At 43.6% G+C, this 23,130-nt stretch overlaps 1 protein-coding gene across 1 annotated transcript in view; it reads right to left on the minus strand.

The window, feature by feature from the left end:
• The window catches only part of kiaa1328 (KIAA1328 ortholog), a 248,031-nt gene that overhangs the window by 134,072 nt on the left and 90,829 nt on the right, over positions 1-23,130 (minus strand). The window contains 1 exon segment of the mRNA XM_038790679.1: positions 22,345-22,463. Coding sequence (XP_038646607.1) covers positions 22,345-22,463 — 119 coding nt within the window.

Raw genomic sequence — 23,130 nt, forward strand, 5'->3', positions numbered from 1 at the left:
TACTTCGGCAGCAATTTAAACTGTGCAACTGCCCCATTTGTAGCTCATTACTCTCAAACTTGGTCATTATTCTGATATTTATTTATTGTTTAATTTTAGTAACTTCTTGATGGAAGTGTGTACTTGCACACTCAAATACTAGTTAAATTAAGCTATTTGTGCGCCTCCTGCTTCTCATAAAAGGTTGGAAGGGGGGATACAATTATAGAGTTGAGTTCAACAAAGTCTTTGGGAGTGACTGATCCCATTTAATCTGGGTTTACTATTAGCAAGGGAACCATAAAGCTATATAGGTTATATCTAAGGTTGTGGCAGATATATGAACATGTAAAGTGCTTACTCCTGTATCTGTTCCAGGACTGCGGATTTCTAAAAAATACCTGACCCATTTCTTTTAAACATTGCATACATATATAGCATTGAGCCCTAAAGATCCCTGCAGTCATAATTTTATCCCAACACAGTTAATGTGGACACAATTGAACGAAGTAAGGCAAAAAGTCCCACTGGTTTAGCACACTGTGGTTATTAAAATACATGTATTCATGAGCATTAGAATGCTGGTGGTACATAGCCAATCTATCAGCACCTGAAAAAGTGCTTCAGACACAATATAAAAAGGCAGGTAAGCCTCGCTGACAAACTACCCAAAACAGAGAAAAACAATCGTTTTTATTTTGGAACCATTTTACTCAATTTCTGTTCTGAAATATCCATTGTACAACAGCATACTGTTTAAAGTCATGATTTTCTTTGTGAAGAAAATGTCTACAAAGTTGAAGATATCCAAGGGATTCGGTGTGAAAAACAGGCAGAAGTGAATAGGGCCCAACTGGATGTTCTTCAGGTAAATAACACGGAAGTAGAAAATTGTACTGGGAGATGCGAAAATGAATTTTTAGCTGTTTAATTTCAAAGGAAGGTAAAAAAGAACATACTATATAGAAAAGGTAATAAATAAAAGTTACTAAATTTGATTTTACCTGGAAGTAGTGGCCGAGAAAGGGAACATAATATATTTTTATATCCTGGGCAAGGGAAATTTCAAGGATACGAACAGCGGGAAAAGATGAAAGAGAAAAAACATATTTAAAAAGAGAAAAGTAGAGAATGCTGGAAAAATTCAGATCTTGCAGCAACATAAAATAGAATCAACGTTTCAAGTCCATTTGACTCTCCTTGCAGATGTTGCCAGACTTGTTGAGCTTTTCCAGCATTCTCTGTTTTTGTTTCAGATTCCAGCAACTGCAGTATTTTGCTTATATTTAAAGAGAGATTGGGAGCTATGTTGAGGTATGGCCATGTAACATATCCTGAAGAGAGCACTCTGTGCGAGAACAGAAGTGTGAAGAAGTGAAATGAGTCAGCCGGCGGGAACTCGGCGTGGAAGGGTCGGGGGGTGGCCTGGGGGGGGGGGGGGGGGGGGGGGGGGGGGGTCCATCCCCGATTGGGGAGGCCTCCGATGTGACCTGGCCAGCGATTGGGGGCCACCGATTGGCAGGCCGGCCTCGCTGGCTGGGAGCCACCTTCCTTCCGCGCCGGCCCCTGTAGTCGTGCGCCCTGTTGTGTCGGGGTCAGCGCGTTGAAGGAAGGCACTGCGAATGCGCGGGTCCCGCGACACCAGTTCCCGCCGGGATCAGAAGCTGGAGCGGCGTGAACCGCTCCAGTGCCGTGCTCGCCCCTTTTGTGGGCCAGAATTAGTCGTCGGGTCGACCCGTTCACGCCGTCGTAAAACGCAATGGCGTTTCCGACGGCGTGGACACTCTGCCATGGGATTAGAGAACCCCGCCACAGGTTTTTGGTTTGAAGTCATGAATTTCAATAGCCGAGTGAGAGAGAGTAGTCCTGTGAATACCTCCTCTACAGCAACAGTGGGTTGTATCCTGGAATTTTATAGATGAAATATCTGTAAGGACTGCTGCCACGGACTGTTTACTTATGAATCTTGCCAAGTAAGAATCTATAAGACTAACTTTAATTGTGTAAATGTAATCTTGAATGTTTAAGTTTTAATTTCATTTGTTAAAAAGTGTTTTAATTTTAACATTAAAATCTCCAAAGGTGATACTGGAATGTGTCTTCTGACTTCAGTACATTTTTTCTCATGGTAAAATACAAATAGAAAACAGTTGAGATCATTTGTCATTTTACTCATTTGGAGATTTGGCTCACCACCTGCCAGATCATAACAGCTTTGTTTAGTATATTTGACTAAGAACATATGAAATAGGAGCAGCACTAAGTCATACTGCCCCTCGATCCTGATCCGCAAGGTCATGGCTGAACTCCTAGACCAGCTGAGTTTCCCACACTATGATATACCTTGATTTCCTCAGTGTCAAACAATTGATCAACCTCACTCTTTAAGAAACTCAACAACTGAACATTTGCAACAGTGAAGTAGAGAATTCAGAAGATTCACAATACTTTCAATAATGAAATTTCTCTTCACCTCAGTCCACTGGGCTGATCCCATACACTGAAACATTGACCCAAAACTTCCGATACCTATTGCAGCGAAAACCTGCCTGAAGTTAGCTATGTGGAAGACCTGGCAAGCACACATGTGCTGTAATTTCTCGGAACGTTTAAACTTCCTATGTGCTGACCTGTGCTACCTGGGACTGTCCGTGATGTCTCCACCTGGAGCTCTGTGTCAGGGACTTGGCCCATGTATGCGGTACTTGCCTGGATACTTACCCAGGAAATGTTACACTGGTTAATGCCTGGTCGAACCCAAAGATTAGCTAATGTAACTGAAATGGGAACCACAAACATGTGGTTTTGTGAAAGGTAAATCATGTTTAGCCAATTTATTAGAGTTCTTTGAAGGAGTAACGTGCACTGTGGATGAAGGGAAGCCTGTAGATGTGCTGTACTTGGATATCCAGAAAACATTTGATAAAGTGTTAAATCAAAGGTTATTGTGGAAAATAAAAGGTCAAGGTATAGGGGTAACATATTAGCATGGATAGAAGATTGGCTGGCTGGCAGAAAATAGAGTTTGTATTAATAGGTCTTTTTCTGATTGGCGGAATGTGACGAGTGGAGACTCGCAGGGGTCTGTGCCTCAACTTTTTACAATTTAGATATTTTTTTAATATAAATTTAGAGTACCCAATTAATTTTTCCAATTAAGGGGCAATTTAGCGTGGCCAATCTACCTACCCTGCACATCTCTTGGGTTGTGGGGTGAAACCCACGCTAACACGGAGAGAATATGCAAACTCCACACGGACAGTGACACAGAGCCGGGATCGAACCTGGGACCTCAGCGCCATGAGGTTGCAGTGCTACCAGCAGCGTGCCACCGTGCTGCCCCACAATTTATATTAATGACTTAAATGAAGGGAGTGAAGGCACGGTAGATACATTTGCAGGTGGCACAAAGATGGATCAGAAAGTTTGTTTGTGAAGAGGTTAGAGGTTGCAGAGAAATATAGATAGGTTGAATGAGTGGGCAAAAATCTGGCAGGTGGGGCACAATGTGGAAAATGTGAAGTTGTTCACTTGACAGGAAGAATATAATAACAGAGTATTAATTAAACAGAGAGTGGTTGCAGAATTCGGAGTTGCAGAGGGATCCAGCACACGAATCACAAAATGTTAGTGTGCCGGTACAGCAAGTAATTAAGAAGGCTAATGGAATATCCTTTATTACAAGAGGGATTGAACATAAAGCTAAAGATGTTATGCTTCAGTTATACAAGGCAATGGCGAGATCACAACTTGAATATTATGTGCAGTTTTGGTCTCCTTATATAAGGAGGGATGCAAGTGCTTTGGGGGCAGTTCAGAGGATGTTTACTAGATTGAAAGCTGGAATGAGCGGGTTGTGTTATGAGGAAAACTTATTTGGAATGAGCGGGTTGTGTTATGAGGAAACATTATTTGGAATGAGCAGGTTGGGTTCTGAGGAAAAGTTAGACAAGAAATAGGAGCAAGAGTAGACCACATGGCCCCTCAAACCTGTTCCGCCATTCAGTATGATTATGGTTAACCCTGGGCTGCACTCCACTTTCTTACCCTCTTGTTTGGCCTTGTTCCGCACTGAAAACAATCACTATTTGTTGATGCATCACTGTCAATGTACTCTGTTGATTATTCTTTTGCCTATTATGTACATACTGTGTAAGTTCCCTTGGCCACAGAAAAATACTTTTCACTCTACTTCTGTACATGTGGCAATAATATCAATAAATCAATCAATCAACTCCCCATATCCCTTTATTTTGAGACCAAAAATCTGTCTTTCCCAGACTTAAGTCTATCCAACGGTGAAACATCCCCAGAGAATCAAGAGTCTGTGGACCTCTCTTCCCCAGGGAATGGTAGAGCCAGGATCACTACTTTTAAGATAGAGGTAAATAAATTGACTGACAAAGAAACCAAAGAGTATTGGGGGTAGGCAGGATACTGGCGATAAGGCCATAAATCAGATCAGCCAAGATCTTATTGAATGGTGGCTCAGGGTCCAAATGGAATACTGCTTCTAATTCGGAAGTTTATATTTTGTTAGTGCATTGAAGACTTCCTTTTTATAGATTTCTCAGTGGCACAATGGTTAGCACTGCATTTTCCCCCATTATATTCCATCTGCCATGTTCTTATGCACTCACTAAGTCTATCCAAATCCTCCTGTAGCCTCTTTACATCTGCCTCCATAAGACCATAAGACATAGGAGTAAAGTAGACCACTCGGCCCATCGGGTCTGCTCTGCCATTCAATCATGGCTGATATTTTTATCATCCCCATTCTCCTGCCTTCTCTCCATAACCCCTGATCCCCTTATTAATCAACACACATTTTCGCCTAGCTTTGAATCACCCCCCAAATTGAAAATTTTACATTCTACCCCACATCCGAATCATTGATATATATTATATATATATAGTGAACAGCTGGAGCCCAAGTACTGATCCTTGGGTCACCCCACTGGTCTCAGCCTGCCAACGTGAGAATGACCCGTTTACTCCTACTCACTTTAATGACTTTTTCTGCGTCTTGTCAATCCTCAATCCAAGACAGCTCTTCACCACCGGTTTAAGGGTAATTGGGGATGAGCAATAAGTTTTTTTTTATACATATAGAATACCCAATTATTTATTTTTCAATTAAGGGGCAATTTAGCATGGCCAATCCACCTAACCTGCACATCTTTGGGTTATGGGGGTGAAACCCACGCAGAGAGGGGGAGAAGGTGCAAACTCCACACGAACAGTGACCCAGGACCGGGATTCGAACCCGGGTCCTCAGCGCTGTAGTCCCAGTGCCAACTACTGCACCCCCGTGCCACCTTGGATAAGCAATAAATACTGAGTGCCAGCCACACTCACATCACAAGGATTAATTTTTTTAAAGTGAGTTGACCAACATCAAACTATCTTCCTTCAGCTCAAATGAGTAAGAAGCCACAGCCTTCCCCATTGTAGTGATCACTCAGATAAATGGTGGCAATAAAAATGTTAAAGGCTAACACAAACCGTTGCAGCTTGGTTAAGAATTATTAAAGCTCATTACATCAGAAATTAACAAGCTTAATTCAACCTTCAAAACAATTTGAATTTAAACTTACCTCTCCGTGATCTGACAATAGTGATTATATAAAATATTGATTTTGCAAGATTTTATACTTAATAGAAAAGATTAAAGCAAAATTAAGTTTATATAGTATCACATCAAATCACTACTCTGTTGTACCAGGATTATACCCATAGCTATTCAGATACTTCAACTGAATAACACCAATGAGCTTTTATCTTCCTGTTGATTAAGGTTACCAACATAAAAGATGTTGTTAACACAATGGAAGACATCACCTTTTGTTCACTCAAGTCAGCTACCAGATAAACTAAAATATATCATTTGTTCTATCTGAACTGAGTCAACCGTACAGACTGGCAAAACAGTGCAGCAATTAAGAGTCTATTTTGCTTTTGCTGTTAACTTAATGTTCATTTAGGTTATCATTAAACTCCACATTGTCAGCAATTTGTGTTACATTTATATGGTTTTCAAATGCAAAATGGACCTTTTTATAATTAAAGCTGTGATATTAGTTAAATAACATTGTAGAAGAAACATTGACTGACCTACATGAAGTAGTTGGAGCAATACACCATACAAAAGGGACTGAGGAACAGCTCAGTTACAACAGTGGACTATACAATGGCCCTTCAGACAGGGCCATGAAAATAGAAGATAAATGCAATTCTGGCCACAAAAAATATTCAGCTACGAAAGTATAACCTGTTGAATTAAATTTTAAAAATTATAAACAATTTTCCATAATGCAAATAGAAAGAGCCAGTGTAATAACTATATTTTAAAATCAGCTCATTAATTACAATAACAATTTCGCTGATAGCATTCAAGCATGCCTAAATAGGAGAATGCCAGGTTAGTCAAATTCAGCTCATACCTTTTTAGAAATACATTACATAAAACTTAAATTCTTATTGCACAGATAATTGTTATGAACACCATCTTGGCTTCCAGCTCTGGTTTGCTTCTTCATTTAACTATAAAGTATTTAATGTTAAGGAGCATCTAAGATTGGTGATATTTTCCCACATTCAATAGGTACTTACTATAATGTAGATTCATTGCAAAACCTCACACCAAAGCTCCAAAATTCTCCCACTTCTTGCCCCTCTTTCAGTGTTGTGTGCACTTCTATGGACAAAAGCGAGCTTTCACTTTGGTATTTGAACACTGTCATCATGCTATTCAATCCTATCTTCTTCAGATATCAACCTACATCTTTGGCAGGATCACTGAATAGCAGGTAGCAGGAACCCAAGCTGATTACCTTAAGAATGTGTATGGTTGAAGGAAGCTGGTGAAGGAAGAAACATCCTTTTGGTGACAAGTATAACAGCTTCATCAAGCCGTCTTCTCTCCTGGGAAAACAATCCTCACCTCTCCAAACTATCGTCTTCATCCCTCGGAACATTTTTGTAAACCTCTTCTGCATCCTCTCAAATGTGTTCAACATCCTTCCTACAGTGTCACCTGGAACTATACACGATACTCCAGCTGAGGTCAAGTTAGAGCAGGGGTGGGCAAACTACGGCCCGCGGGCCGCATGCGGCCCGACAAAGGTTTTTATAGCTTATTGTTTGTAACCTGGACTCCTATTGGTCGCACACCCAACTAAACCGACCAATGAGACAGCCCCACTCATCCACCCCACTACGCTCGTTTTTATGCGGCCCGCCAATGAGGTGCCTGGAATCATAACCGGCATTTTTGAAAACCTTCCTCCAGCCTGAAAAATATCTGTTGACTATTATTTTCTACTTCCTATTATTGGGCTAATTTTGTATCCACTTTGCTACTGTCCCTTTTATCCCATAAGCTGTAACTTTTCTCCTAAGTCTGTTGTGTGGCACTGCATCAAATGTCTTTTGAATGTTCACATCAATTGCATTACACTCATCGGCCCTTTCTGTTAACTCCTCAAAAATCTCCAGTAAGTTAGTTAAAGACGATTTCCCTTCAGAAATCCATGCTAGCTCTTCCTAATAAACCCAGATTTTTCCATGCGACTACTAATTCTATCCCAAATAATTGTTTCTGAAATATTGCCCACCACTGATGTTAATCTCACCGGCCTGTAATTGCTGGGGCTTTCCTTACAACGTTTTTTGAACAAGGGTGTAACATTTGCCATTTTTCAGTCCTCTGGTACCTCCTTGAGTCCAGAGAAGACTGGATCTCATCCGCTCCCGGTGCCCTGTCAACTTTCAGTACCGACATTCCATTCAACACTTAGTTTTATTTTTTAAAATATTTTTATAGAGTTTTCAGATTTTGTTTTAACAATTTACAAAACAACGCTAAATCTACACATATATATTCACAACAGAAGAGCATCCCAACAACAACGGTGACTCCTTTTTTACAGTAAGAAGTCTTACAACACCAGGTTAAAGTCCAACAAGTTTGTTTCAAATCACCAGCTTTCGGAGCACAGCTCCTTGCTCAGGTGAATGAAGAGGTAGGTTCCAGAAACATATATATAGACAAAATCAAAGATGGAAGACGATACTTTGAATGCGAGCATTTGCAGGTAATTAAGTCTTTTCAGATCCAGAGAGAGGGGTAATCCCAGGTTAAAGAGGCCGATGGTGGAGGGTGAAAGTAATGCAACATGAATCCAAGGTCCTGGTTGAGGCCGTACCCATGTGTGTAGAACTAGGCTATAAGTTTCTGCTCGGCGATTCTGCGTTGTCGTGCGTCCTGAAGGCCGCCTTGGAGAATGCTTACCCCGGAGATCAGAGGCTGAATGCCCCTGACTGCTGAAGTGTTCCCCGACTGGAAGGAAACATTCCTGCCTGGTGTTTGTCGCATGATGCCCATTCATCCATTGTCGCAGCATCTGTATGGTCTCGCCAATGTACCATGCTTCAGGACATCCTTTCCTGCAGCGTGTGAGGTAGACAACGTTGGCCAAGTCGCACGAGTATGTACCGCGGAACCTGGTGGGTGGTGTTCTCACGTGTAATGGTGGTATCCATGTCGATGACCTGGCATGACTTGCAGAGATTGCCATGGCAGGGTTGTGTGGTGTCGTGGTCACTGTTCTGAAGGCTGGGTAGTTTGCTGCAAACAATGGTTTGTTTGAGGTTGCATGGTTGTTTGAAGGCAAGTGGTGGGGGTGTGGAGATGGCCTTGGCAAGATGTTCATCTTCATCGACGACGTGTTGAAGGCTGCAAAGAAGATGTCGTAGTTTCTTCGCTCCGGGGAAGTACTGGATGACGAAGGGTACTCTGTTGGTTGTGTCCCATGTTTGTCTTCTGAGGAAATCGGTGCGGTTTTTTGCTGTGGTACATTGGAACTGTCGATCGATGAGTCAAGCGACATATCCCGTTCGTACAACAGCATCTTTCACCGTCTGTAGATGTCTGTTACGCCCCTCCTCGTCTGAGCAGATCTTGTGGTGTATAGGGAGGGCTTGTCCATATGGGATGGCTTCTTTAATGTATTTAGGGTGGAAGCTGGAGAAGTGGAGCATTGTGAGGCTATCCGTGGGCTTGCGGTAAAGCGAAGTGCTGAGGTGACCGTCCTTGATGGAGATGAGTGTGTCCAAGAATGCAACCGATTTTAGAGAGTAGTCCAGTGAGTCTGATGGTGGGATGGAACTGATTGATGTCATCGTCCCTTTTTACAGGTGTACTTTTCTTACATATTTGACATTCAAACATGGCCAACACACATTTACAGATATTTATGCATAGTTTTGTTTGGGCTTTAGCATGTCTATGAGACAGTCTTCTGCGGCTTTTGTCCCTCCTGCTGTCCCTCGCGTTCCACTTGTGTGCTCGCCCCCTTTCCCCGCAGGCACCCTCCTGCTCCCCTTGTTTCTCCTTCTGTTCCGTGGCTAGTCCGGTGTCGCTCTCCCCCTACCCACTCCCCCTCCCTCCCCGCCTCCTACTTTATTGGTTGCTGGCTACGAACAGGTCTTGAAAGGAGTTGATGAACAACTTCTACGTCCTGTAGAATTTTATTTCCTCCGCCAGGTTGGACAGCCAGTCTGCAGCCTTGGGAGGTGCTGCCGAAAGCCAGCCGAGCAGGATTCTCTGGTGGATGATCAGGTAGGCAAAGGCTAGGGCATCGGCCCCACTCCTCAAAGAGCTCTGGCTGATCTGATACCCCGAAGACCATCAATTTTGGGCACAGCTCCACCCTCACCCCACAACCCTGGGCATGGCCTCAAACCCATCAAGTCAGGGGCAGGACCAGAACATGTGGGTGTGGTTGGCCGAGCCTCCCTGGCACCGTTTGCATATATCCTCCATCTCAGAAGTGAACTGCTCAATCGAGATCTGGTTAGATGCGCTCTATGCACCATCTTTAGCTGCATTAGGCGGAGGTAAATATTGCCCTATTCAGCGCTTAGATCCTGAGTTCTCCCCCTTTCTCCATGTTTAGTTCCTCCTCCCATTTTTTTCTCGTCTCATCCAGGGGTGAGCATTCCTCTTCCAACAGTCTCCCATACCTGTCCTCACAGTTTCTCTCCCCCCCCCCCCCCCACCTGAATATATCAGGTAATTTCCTCTCGGAAGCTGGAACTCCTCCAGGAGTTGTCTCAGGTTCACCCTCTACCATCTGTGTACACGTCTATAACATCAAAGTCCCCTCGTCCTGTCTCCACCCTTTGAAGAAGGCGTCCATCGTTGCGGGGGTGAACCGGTGGGTGTTGCAGATGGGACCACGGTGGACCTTTCAGTTAGACCAAAGTGCTGCCTCATTTGGTACCAAATTCGGAACGTGGTTACTACCACTGGACTATGCGTGTATCTAGCCGGACGGATGGGAGTGCGGTTGTGGCCAGCGCTCGGAGAGATGTGCCCCCCGCTCCCCACACACAAACACCATGATTAACCTGTCGACTGTGTTGAAAAAGGCCTTGGAGATGTAGATCAGAAGGGACCTGAACAGGAAGAGGAACCTGGGCAGCACGTTCATTTTGATCATCTGCACTCTCCGCTGGTGCACTGCTTTCCCAGTGGAGAGCAGGTCAAAATCCAGTTGTAATTTTTCCTCTCCGCCAGTCGTTCCACAGTTGGGGTCATGGAGCACCGCCGGTTCCGCTCCAGTATGGAGTCAACCAGCTGTTGCCTGGTCGCCCTCTCCTCCTGTCTTTGCGTGCCTTGAATGCAATAATTTTCCCGATGATCTCCGCCTTCAGCCCCTCCCAGAATGAGACCGTCCCGTTATGGTTGTTGGTAATGTACCCGTCTATGGCCTGCTGGAGGTGCAAGAGGCAAAATGCCTTCTCGGCAAAGAGGGCCGTATCCATCCTCCATGGGGGGGGGGGGCATTGAGCACGGCCCATCTCCAACCTCACATCCACATAGTGTGGAGCGTGGTCAGAGATTACGATTGCGGAGTATTCCGCTCCTACTACCTCTGGAAGCACCGATGTCCTCACTACAAAGAAGTTGATCCGAGAGTAGACCCTGTAGACCTGGGTGAAGGAGAACTCCTTCTCCCTTGGGTACGTGAGCCTCCAGCAGTCCCCTGCCCATATCTGCTCCATGAAGGCTCTCTCACCATATTTTCTAGTTTTCCAGATTTGGGGCTGGATCTGTCTGTCTGTGGATCCTGTACGCAGTTGAAGTTCTACCCCCCTCGCCCCAACACAATTGGCATGCCTGACCCACTCAACCTTTTCTTACCCGCAGTCGGTCCTTCTCCCTCAGGTGCGTCTCCAGGAGGAATATAACATCAGTTGTCAGACTTTCAGATGGGCAGACTCTGGAACTTTTCACTGGGCCGCTAAATCCTCTGATGTTCCAGGCTCCAGGTGTTCCTTTTGTCCAGGGAGCATCCAAGATGGCCACCATTACCATCCACGTGGATGTGCCCCATCACTTTGTTTGGGGATCTGCCATGGTGGTCGTTCCTGGCGTTGTTGTTTTCGCTGCCAGTCGTAGCCAGCATTCTACCCATCCACCCAACTCCTGCACCCCTTGACCGCCCAAGCCAGGAATCGAACCTAGGACCCTGGAGTTATGAAGCAACTGTGCTAACCCCTGTGCTACTGTGTGGCTGACTCCAACTCATCCCGCGTGCTCGCCAACGTCCCGTACTTCCTCTCTAGGCTTTTGCTGATTCTACCATCTTTTCAGGTCCTAGAGTTATTCCCAGGCATTTCTTGGTAGTTGTGGTGGTCTTGGAGGGGGGGTCAACAGGTTCAGTGGCTTATTTTCATGCCAAAAGTCCCAATTTTCTGAGTTCCTGGAGGAGGGTCACCTTCCCTACGTCTACTCAGCACATTCCCAACACCGGAAGTCCCAACACTTCCTTCCTTTTAAATTTTGAACCCTACCAGGGGCAGATTTCCTTCTCTGTCACCATGTCTTGGGTAGCATTTACACCCTTGGTAAAGAGGGATGCAAAGTATTAATTTAATACCACAGCCATGCCACAGCCTCCATGTGTAAATTCCTTTTTAGGTTCCTAATCGACCCCACTCCTCCTCTTTATGCCCATAGAAGACTTTGAAATTCTCCTTTACCTTGGCTACGAGTCTTTTCTCATAATCCCTCTTCTCCTCTCGATTGCGCTTTTTCACCTCCCCTCTGAACCATTTGTATTCCTCTTGGTTCTCAGCCGTATTTTCTACCTGACACTTGCCATAAGCACACTTCTTTTTCCTTATCTCGATTTCTATCTCTTTTTTCATTCAGTGAGCTCTAAATTTGCTTGCTCTACCTTTTCCTTTTGAGGGAAATATAGCTTCACTGCGGCCAAACCATTTTTTTTTTTTGAAGGGAGCTCAGTGTTCAGCTACAGTTTTTCCCAATGTTTTGTTTCTATCCAGCTCAGTACTGCTCTTGCCCCATTGAAGTCAGTTGTCCCCCAGTTAATTATTCTTACTCTGCCTTGCCCATTGTTTTTTTCATTTATCATCCTAAACCTTACGATATAATGATCACTGTCTCTCCATGTTCCCCCGCTGACACTTGATCGACTTGGCCCAGGTCATTTAGAACATAGAACATAGAACGATACAGCGCAGTACAGGACCTTCGGCCCTCAATGTTGCACCGACATGGAAAAAAAACGAAAGGCCATCTAACCTACACTATGCCCTTATCATCCATATGCTTATCCAATAAACTTTTAAATGCCCTCAATGTTGGCGAGTTCACTACCGTTGCAGGTAGGGCATTCCACGGCCTCACCACTCTTTGCGTAAAAAACCCACCTCTGACCTCTGTCCTATATCTATTACCCCTCAGTTTAAGGCTATGTCCCCTCGTGCTAGCCACCTCCATCCGCGGGAGAAGGCTCTCGCTGTCCACCCTATCTAACCCTCTGATCATTTTGTATGCCTCTATTAGGTCACCTCTTAACCTTCTTCTCTCTAACGAAAACAACCTCAAGTCCATCAGCCTTTCCTCATAAGATTTTCCCTCCATACCAGGCAACATCCTGGTAAATCTCCTCTGCACCCGTTCCAAAGCTTCCACGTCCTTCCTATAATGAGGCGACCAGAACTGTACGCAATACTCCAAATGCGGCCGTACTAGAGTTTTGTACAACTGCAACATGACCTCATGGCTCCGGAACTCAATCCCTCTACCAATAAAGGCCAACACACCATAGGCCTTCTTCACAACCCTATCAACCTGGGTGGCAACTTTCAGGGATCTATGTACATGGACACCGAGATCCCTCTGCTCATCCACACTACCAAGAATTTTACCATTAGCCAAATATTCCGCATTCCTGTTATTCTTTCCAAAGTGAATCACCTCACACTTCTCCACATTAAACTCCATTTGCCACCTCTCAGCCCAGCTTTGCAGCTTATCTATGTCCCTCTGTAACCTGCAACATCCTTCCGCACTGTCTACAACTCCACCGACTTAGTGTCGTCTGCAAATTTACTCACCCATCCTTCTGCGCCCTCCTCTAGGTCATTTATAAAAATGACAAACAGCAACGGCCCCAGAACAGATCCTTGTGGTACGCCACTCGTAACTGAACTCCATTCTGAACAATTCCCATCAATTACCACTCTCTGTCTTCTTTCAACTAGCCAATTTCTGATCCACATCTCTAAATCACCCTCAATCCCCAGCCTCCGTATTTTCTGCAATAGCCGACCGTGGGGAACCTTATCAAACGCTTTACTGAAATCCATATACACCACATCAACTGCTTTACCCTCGTCCACCTGTTCAGTCACCTTCTCAAAGAACTCGATAAGGTTTGTGAGGCATGACCTACCCTTCACAAAACCATGCTGACTATCCCTAATCATATTATTCCTATCTAGATGATTATAAATCGTATCTTTTATAATCCTCTCCAAGACTTTACCCACCACAGATGTTAGGCTCACCGGCCTATAGTTACCGGGGTTATCTCTACTCCCCTTCTTGAACAAAGGGACCACATTTGCTATCCTCCAGTCCTCTGGCACTATTCCTGTAGCCAATGATGACCTAAAAATCAAAGCCAAAGGCTCAGCAATCTCTTCCCTGGCTTCCCAGAGAATCCTAGGATAAATCCCATCAGGCCCCGGGGACTTATCTATTTTCACCTTGTCCAGAATTGCCAACACTTCTTCCCTACGCACCTCAATGCCATCTATTCTAATAGCCTGGGTCTCAGCATTCTCCTCCACAATATTATCTTTTTCTTGAGTGAATACTGACAAAAAGTATTCATTTAGTATCTTGCTTATCTCCTCAGCCTCCACACACAACTTCCCACCACTGTCCTTGACTGGCCCTACTCTTACCCTAGTCATTCTTTTATTCCTGACATACCTATAGAAAGCTTTTGGGTTTTCCTTGATCCTACCTGCCAAAGACTTCTCGTGTCCCCTCCTTGCTCGTCTTAGCTCTCTCTTTAGATCCTTCCTCGCTTCCCTGTAACTATTAAGCGCCCCAACTGAAACTTCACGCCTCATCTTCACATAGGCCTCCTTTTTCCTCTTAACAAGAGATTCCACTTCTTTGGTAAACCACGGTTCCCTCGCTCTACCCTTTCCTCCCTGTCTGACTGGTACGTACTGATCAAGAACACGCAATAGCTGTTCCTTGAACAAGCTCCACATATCCAGTGTGCCCAACCCTTGCAGCCTACTTCTCCAACCTACACATCCTAATTCATGTCTAATGGCATCATAATTGCCCTTCCCCCAGCTATAACTCTTGCCCTGCGGGGTATACTTATCCCTTTCCATCACTAATGTAAAGGTCACCGAATTGTGGTCACTGTCTCCAAAGTGTTCACCTACCTCCAGATCTAACACCTGGCCTGGTTCATTACCCAAAACCAAATCCAAAGTGGCCTCACCTCTTGTTGGCCTGTCAACATATTGTGTCAGAAAACCCTCCTGCACACATTGTACAAAGAACGACCCATCCAATGTACTCGAACTATATCTTTTCCAGTCAATATTAGGAAAGTTAAAGTCTCCCATAACAACTACCCTGTTACTTTCGCTCTTTTCCAGAATCATCTTCGCCATCCTTTCCTCTACATCTCTAGAACTATTAGGTGGCCTATAGAAAACTCCCAGCAGGGTGACCTCTCCTTTCCTGTTTCTAACCTCAGCCCATCCTTTCTGCCACCGTAATACTGTCCTTGACTAGCAGCGCCACACCTCCCCCTCTTTTGCCCCCTTCTCTAACTTTACTAAAACACCTAAACCCCGGAACCTGCAACAACCATTCCTGTCCCTGCTCTATCCATGTCTCTGAAATGGCCACAACATCGAAGTCCCAGGTACCAACCCATGCTGCCAATTCCCCTACCTTATTTCGTATACTCCTGGCATTGAAATAGACACACTTCAAACCACTGACCTGAACACTGGCACCCTCCTGTGAAGTCAAATCTGTGCTCCTGACCTCTCTACTCTCAATCTCTCGCACCCCAAAACTACAATCCAGGTTCCCATGCCCCTGCTGAATTAGTTTAAACCCCCCCAAAGAGTACTAAAAAATCTCCCCCCCAGGATATTGGTGCCCCTTAGGTTCAGATGTAGACCATCCTGTCTATAGAGGTCCCACCTTCCCCAGAAAGAGCCCCAGTTATCCAGAAATCTGAATCCCTCCCGCCTGCACCATCCCTGTAGCCACATGTTTAATTGCTCTCTCTCCCTATTCCTCATCTCACTATCACGTGGCACGGGCAACAACCCAGAGATAACAACTCTGTTTGTTCTCGCTCTGAGCTTCCATCCTAGCTCCCTAAAGGCCTGCCTGACATCCTTGTCCCCTTTCCTACCTATGTCGTTAGTGCCAATGTGGACTACGACTTGGGGCTGCTCCCCCTCCCCCTTAAGGACCCGAAAAACACGATCCGAGACATCACTTACCCTTGCACCTGGGAGGCAACATACCAAACGTGAGTCTCTCTCGCTCCCACAAAATCTCCTATCTGTGCCCCTGACTATTGAGTCCCCAATTACTAATGCTCTGCTCCTCTCCCCCCTTCCCTTCTGAGCAACAGGGACAGACTCCGTGCTAGAGACCTGCACCCCATGGCTTACCCCTGGTAAGTCGTCCCCCCCACAAGTATCCAAAACGGTATACTTGTTACTCAGGGGAACGACCGCAGGGGGTCCCTGCACTGACTGCTTCTTCCCAGTCCCTCTTACAGTTACCCATCTATCTCCAGTCTTTGGTGTAACTACTTCCCTGAAGCTCCTATCTATGACCACCTCTGCCTCCCGAATAATCCGAAGTTCATCCAACTCCAGCTCCAGTACCATAACTCAAGAATCAGGTCCAACTTTCTTGTTGGATTAGACATACTGGGCAGAAAATTTTCCTGAGCACAATCTGGGAACATTTCCCTCTCTCCGCCCTTTGCACTACCACTGCCCCTGTCTACATCCGGATAGTCCCCCATTATAAACACAATTATGTTTGCCTCTCTCTCTAATTTCCCTGCAGATTAGTTTGTCTACATCTTTCCCAATAGTTGGCCGTCTATACACTACACCAAGCAATATAATTGCGCCCATTTTGTTTGGCTCTAGCTAAATTGATTCTGTCCTTGAACCATCTGGTACATCCTCTTTCTCCAGCACTGCAATGCTCTCCTTAACAAATGCCACCACATTGTCTTTCATATCTCCTTATATCCAGGAATATTTCACACCCACTCTTGCCTTTCCTTGAAGCATTTCTCTGTGATCATAAGACCATAAGATATAGGAGCAGAATTAGACCATTCAGCCCATCGAGTCTGCTCCGCCATTCAATCATGGCTGATATTTTTCTCATCCCCTATCTCCTGCCTTCTCCCTGTAACCCCTGATCCCCTTACTAATCAAGAACCTATCTATCTCCGTCTTAAAGACGCTCAGCGATTTGGCCTCCACAGCCTTCTGCAGCAATGAAGTCCACAGACTCACCACCCTCTCCTCCTCATCTTGGTTTTAAAGGATTGTCCCTTCAGTCTGAGGCTGTCCCTCAGGTTCTAGTCTCTCCTACTAGTGGAAACATCTTCTCCACATACAGAATACTGAGTGAGTGTAAGTTTCAATGAGATTCTCCTTCATCCTTCTGAACTCCATCGAGTACAGACCCAAAGTCCTTAACCGCTCCTCAAATAACAAGCCTTTCATTCCGGGATCATTCTTGTAAACCTCTTCTGGAAACCCTTATACAGCCTCAGCAGTACATCCCTGTTACTGTATTCTAGCCCTTTTGAAATGAAAGCTAACATTGCATTTGCCTTCCTAACTGCCAATTGAACCTGCATGTTAACCCTCTTAACTCCATTTGTCCTCCAGATTTCCAAAACCTTTCCCCATTTAAAAAATAGTCTATTCCACTATTCTTCCTACATTACTTCACACTTTTCAACGTTGTATTCCATCTGCCACTTCTTTGCCCATTCTCTTAGTCTGTTCAAGTCTTTCTGCAGCCTTCCCACTTCCTCAACATTACCTGACCTTCTATATATCTTGCAAACTTGGCAACAACGCCTTCTTCCAGATAATATCATGAATAGTTGTGGTCCCAACACTGACCCATGCGGAACACCACTAGTCACCAGCTGCCATTCTGAAAAATACACCTTAATCCACACTGTCTGCCTCTGCAAGTCAACCAATCCTCTATCCATACCAGTACCTTACCCATAACACCATGGGCTGTTATGTTATTTAGCAGCCTCCTATACGACACCTTCTCAAAGGCCTTCTGGAAATCCAAATAGATCACGTCCACTGGCTCTTTGTCCAACTTCCTTATTATCTCCTCAAACAATTCTAACAGATTTGTCGGGCATGAACTCCCCTTGACGAAGCTTAACGAAGTATCAGCCTCAAACTCACAATCACCTGACTCACCAAGAGCTGAATTCTAATTTCTCTTTATACATGTGTGGTCTCAAGATGTTATTTTACCTTCTCTCTTCATCAACGTGAAACAACAAATATGTATTTCTCTTAGCCCTCTGGCATGTTTTCACAATGGCACACTGAAATTAAAAAAGCACCAGGAAAGAATAGGTTTTCACAAAGTAGCACACACTTAAGTTGTCACATCAATGGCATTTAGTTTTAAAATTAATCCCAAAAGTATTTTTTAAAATTTTGAACAGTTTACAAGATCAGAAGATAGATAAATAGGAAAGGTTGAAGTCCGGGGACGATGAGTAAAAAACCATTTGGCACATCTCAACACACGTGTGAGGGGGAGGGTTTCAGGGATTCCTGGGGCATTGGGATCAGTTCTGGGGAGGTGGGGCCAGTACAAACTGGACACGGACACCTGGGCAGGACCGGGACTGATGTCCTTTTGGGGGGGGGGGGGGGGGGGTAGTACTTGCTAGAGCAGCTGAGGAGGGTTTAAACTAATATGGCTGGAGGATGGGAACCTATCTAAGGATTCAGAGCAGGGGGAAAACACAGCAAGGAGAATACGAAAAGTGATAGGCAGAGAAACCACAGTCCTGTATCAGATAATGACACTGTAAAAAATAGTAGGGACAGGACAAGGACTGTTAAAATGACTAGCATTAAGATTTTGTACCTGAATGTTCTGCGGTTGAAAAAGTACTTGAGGTGGAAACAGTTTGTAATTTCTAGAAGGAATTGGAACAAGGAACAATACAGCACAGGAACAGGATCTTCGACCCTCCAATCATGCACCGATCATGGTACCTGCCGCAACTAAAACGTATGTACTTACAGAGTCTGTATTCTTCCATTCCCACTCTATTCAGATATTTGTCTAGATGTCCCTTAAATGCTGCTATCGTACCTGCTCCCACCACTTCCCCAGGCAGCACATTCCATATATTTACCACCCTGTGTAAAAAACTTGCCTTGCACATCAGTTCTAAACTTACCCACGCACTGTAAACCAATGCCCCCAGTACTTCACTCTCCTACTCTAGGAAAGAGCATCTGACTATCCACTCTGTCCATGCCACTCATAATCTTGTAGACCTCTTATCAGGTCACCTCTCAATCTCCGTCGTTCCAGTGAAAAAACACCGAGTTTATCTAACCTCTCCTCATAGCTCCCCTCCATACCAGGCAACATCCGAGTAAACCGCTTCTGTACCCTCTCCAAAGCATCCACATCCTTCTGGTAGCGTACAGCTGCACCATAACTTGCCAATTTTTATATTCAATGCCCCGACTGATGAAGGCCAGCATGCCATATGCCTTCTTGACCACCTTATCCACATGTGTTGCCACTTTCAGTGATCGGTGGACATGCACATCCAGATCTCTCTGCCTGTCAGTACTCGCAAGAGTTCTACAATTTTATGCAATTCCTACATGCATTGGACCTTCCAAAGTGGTTTACCTCACACTTGTCTGGATTAAACTCCATTAGGTATAGCTCTTGGGGCTTTGGGGATCCAGGGATATGGGGTGGAAGGCAGGATCAGGGTACTGAACTTGATGGTCAGCCATGATCATAATGAATTGTGGAGCAGGCTTGAAGGGCTGAATAGCCTCTTCCTGCTTCTATTTTCTAAGTATGTTTCGATGTATTCATCCACAAAGACACTACATTTCCCCACAAACCTAGTCACATTTGCATCTTCCAAGTGTCAGGAAGCAGAGGTAGTTTTAAGTGATCTATGTTTGTATTGTTGGATATTCAATATAAGGTATAGATTTAAATGAGTTTAACTTTGTGTTTCTATGTGAGGAAGGGTTAAAACTCATCGCTTCTTGGCCTTTTGGCTAAGATTGAGCATGAGGTCTGGTGTAATGCCTGGATATGGTAGGTCTCCCTTGTGGGGACCATGAATTAGATTCCATTTGAATTGATTTTTGGAGCAGGCAGGAGCTGGATTAGGGGTTTGCGCCTGTCCACTCTGAGCTTTGGCTTTGTAACTCTGATGAAGGAATTTTAAAAAGGGTTAAAACTTTAGTTAGATTCATATTAAATATAGGTGTTTGCATGTATGGGGGGTCTAGTTTCCTTTCAAACTGTGTCTGCATTGTGATTTGAGAGTTTATGACCTGAAAAGCAAACAGTCTGAAGAAATACTGGAGCTGTTGCTTAACAACCAGGGGTCACCTTTCAGTTAGTTTTAAACTGCACCCAAGGTAATAGGAGCTTAGCAGCTAGAGAGAAAACAGCTCCCACAGCTCTGCCAGAAGCAAAAGCAGGACAATGAAGTAATGGGAGGAAGCAAGTTCCAGAAACTAAAGAACAGCGAGTTCCGTAAAGCAGTGAATGAAAAGGTCTAAGAAGACTGAAGTCAAAAGGACAAAATAAACTGGAATTTGAACAAGGTACTGTTCATTGGACTTCAAGTAAAAGGCAGAGAAAAGGCTCTGAGTTAAAGAGACAGCTGTAGTAACCAGATTTAAAGTGAGGAACCAAACGCAGATGTAAATCAAAAGTTTGGTAACATCTTAATACAGCCTGTGAAGCAGTAGTGTTATATTGGCATGGTTGAGTACCGGAGATATTGTGCTGAAGCTTGAATACGCATGGCAATTCAAGACAGAGGAATACTGAAAGGAGAGTTGGAAATCCTGGAAATTAATCCTTGCTGAAAACAGCCGAGAGAAACTGTTGTTTCAGAGAAGATTCTAAGGCATGTCTTTTCGAGAGTGGAGTTTGAGAACACTCATGTGGAAGCCTAGAGTCCAGTTGGTTCACAGTGTAATAATCATCTGGGGGGGAGCATTTGAGGAGAAATCCACAGAGGTTCGATAAAGGTGATATCTGCCACTTGGTTTCAGAATGGGGTGTGTCTGATCACAGTTGACATATTGATTTACAGGGACTGTGTATTTACTGAGAACATTATGGCATAAAATATATTTTATAACCCGTGTTATTCTTAAAACCTACCTCCATTTGTGTAGATAAGTGGGAGTGAAGGAGTGTTGTATTGTACTCAACTTATGTTTAATAAATGCTTTTGTTTCCAGTCGTTAAAACCAATTGGCAGTCCTGTGACTCTGTTCATCAACGTTTTCAAAAAAATAAAATAAAATTTATGGTATTTTGAGCCAGGGTTCCATTCTGGAACCTTCCCGTCCAGTTGTAACATCAACTGGGATCATAACACAAGTTGCTTGAATGGCAACAGTGCTTTTGCAACAATATTCAACACAGAAGCCCATTTCATATATGAGTAAAGAACTTGGGACATTAACACTTTGCAATTTATTCATTTACTGCACCCTCCTGTTTGGTTCATGGTAAGCCTTTAGTTTTTTCTCTTGTACTGTTGATGACCTTAACCCTGCCTCACACCTTAACATAATTCCTCCAAGAAGTACCAAATGTTTCCTACCCTTTCACCAACTTCTCTTAAATTTCCTGGTTCCACACTGAATCATTTTAATTTTAAGTTGGTAATTATTGCAGAAATGTAGGTCTCAAGGCAAATCTGAGGTTAAACAGAAAGCAATTTTTTGCTCCAATGTAAGCTTCCATGAAAATTTGAGCAGCCTACAAAAACACAGCCCCTCCCCAAAGTCAGATAAACAAGCAAATTTCATTTTGGACATGTGGCACAGAAATGTGCACGTGTGATATGCCAAGTGTGAAGGACTTTTATATATAAATTAATATTGTACTGAATTGGATAAAACACGATTAATATTTTTGCCACATTAAAATCAGTTAATATTTATGTGGCATACCATACATGCAAAATGCCATAGCAACGGAGCAAAATAATATAATTGCCCTTCAAATAACATGTTTTGTTGTGATTAGCCAAATATAATAAAACTCAGATCACTTTACATGGTATATGCACAAGTTTAGCAAGCTTAAACTAGCATTTGTATTAAAGTAAGCATTCTTGCATCCTGAATGTTAATCTCTCCAATATTTATGTCAAGTTTGAAATAAAATTTTAGAGTCCCATTCCCTGCAGTGTTTTACTTTTGCATGTGTATAAAATTTATTTGCTTTCAGAAAATAATTCTTCTCCCAGTTACGGTACTGGCAAAACTCTGCATCAGGTACCCCTCACCAATTCTATAAGTCTTGGTTGAATTACAACTAGATTTACGTGGGAACTCTGATATCAATTGTTTTATGAAAAGAGGCTTTTGTTAACAATAATCTGGACACCTATTTCTCCTGACCTCCAGAGCAATGTACTTTGCTGTTCACGTCCTCAGAGGGGAGCCCGGAATAGCATTTCCTCATGCTTCCTTGACCCGCAGATGAGTCTAGCACAGCAGAAACATAATTATTATCTCAAGCAGAATGTCCATAAAATTCTCGTTGATCAGATATGTTTACCTTCTGCGGGTGCAAATGTACATTTAGATCTTCAGTTCACAGATATCTGTACTGCCCACAATTATTCAATTATTCCATCCAATCAACCTGAGAAGTTTGGGACTTACCATTTGCCTATTGTTGCTGAACTCAGGCGAGGACTGGTTCGATTTTTCTTTCTGTTCAGACAGATACTTCTGGTAAACACTCAGGAGTTCCTGGCATTTTCTATACTGCTGTTGCAAAGGTACAAAGTGGGTCAAAGGAAATAACTCAATATTGAGAAAAAAATAAAACACACACTGCTATTTCACTGACATTAGAAAGCAAGTATTTTCCTTTCAAAACAGAAAAGCAGTGCTCAAGAGGGCAGAAACTTTATTCAACATAAAACGGTTTTACAAATCATAGTACAGCACTCAAACTTGGCAAATAAACAAATTAGGAATGGTTCCAGGAATTTTATAGATTTAGAAAATGTAAATTTCATCTAGGCAATGATTTCCGATACGTCATGACTTTAAAATGAAAATAAAGTGCTAACATCCAGGACCATCCAGACATCCAGAAACTGTACTTACATTGCATTTTATTTTGCATTTGCTCAATGCAAATTTCTGTAATAAAACCAATTATACAATGAACGAACAGGGATGCAAAACACATGAACTATGCCCTGATGGTTTACAAGTTGCTTAAATTTACTGGCACAACATAATTCATGCAGTGTTCATTTTACATATGGATAAATAGTTTTTAAACTGAAACATTTGTTTGCAACCAGATAAAAAAAGTGATCATACTTTGACAGAGGAACTTCTCAGGGTACAACAACATGGTGGCTATGTTATGCATTTGAATTTAGTTAAATGAATCTGAAATAAAAAGCAATATGGTAACCATGGTCATCATAA

Source organism: Scyliorhinus canicula, chromosome 3 (assembly GCF_902713615.1).
Source record: "Scyliorhinus canicula chromosome 3, sScyCan1.1, whole genome shotgun sequence".
Taxonomy (NCBI): Eukaryota; Metazoa; Chordata; class Chondrichthyes; order Carcharhiniformes; family Scyliorhinidae; genus Scyliorhinus; species Scyliorhinus canicula.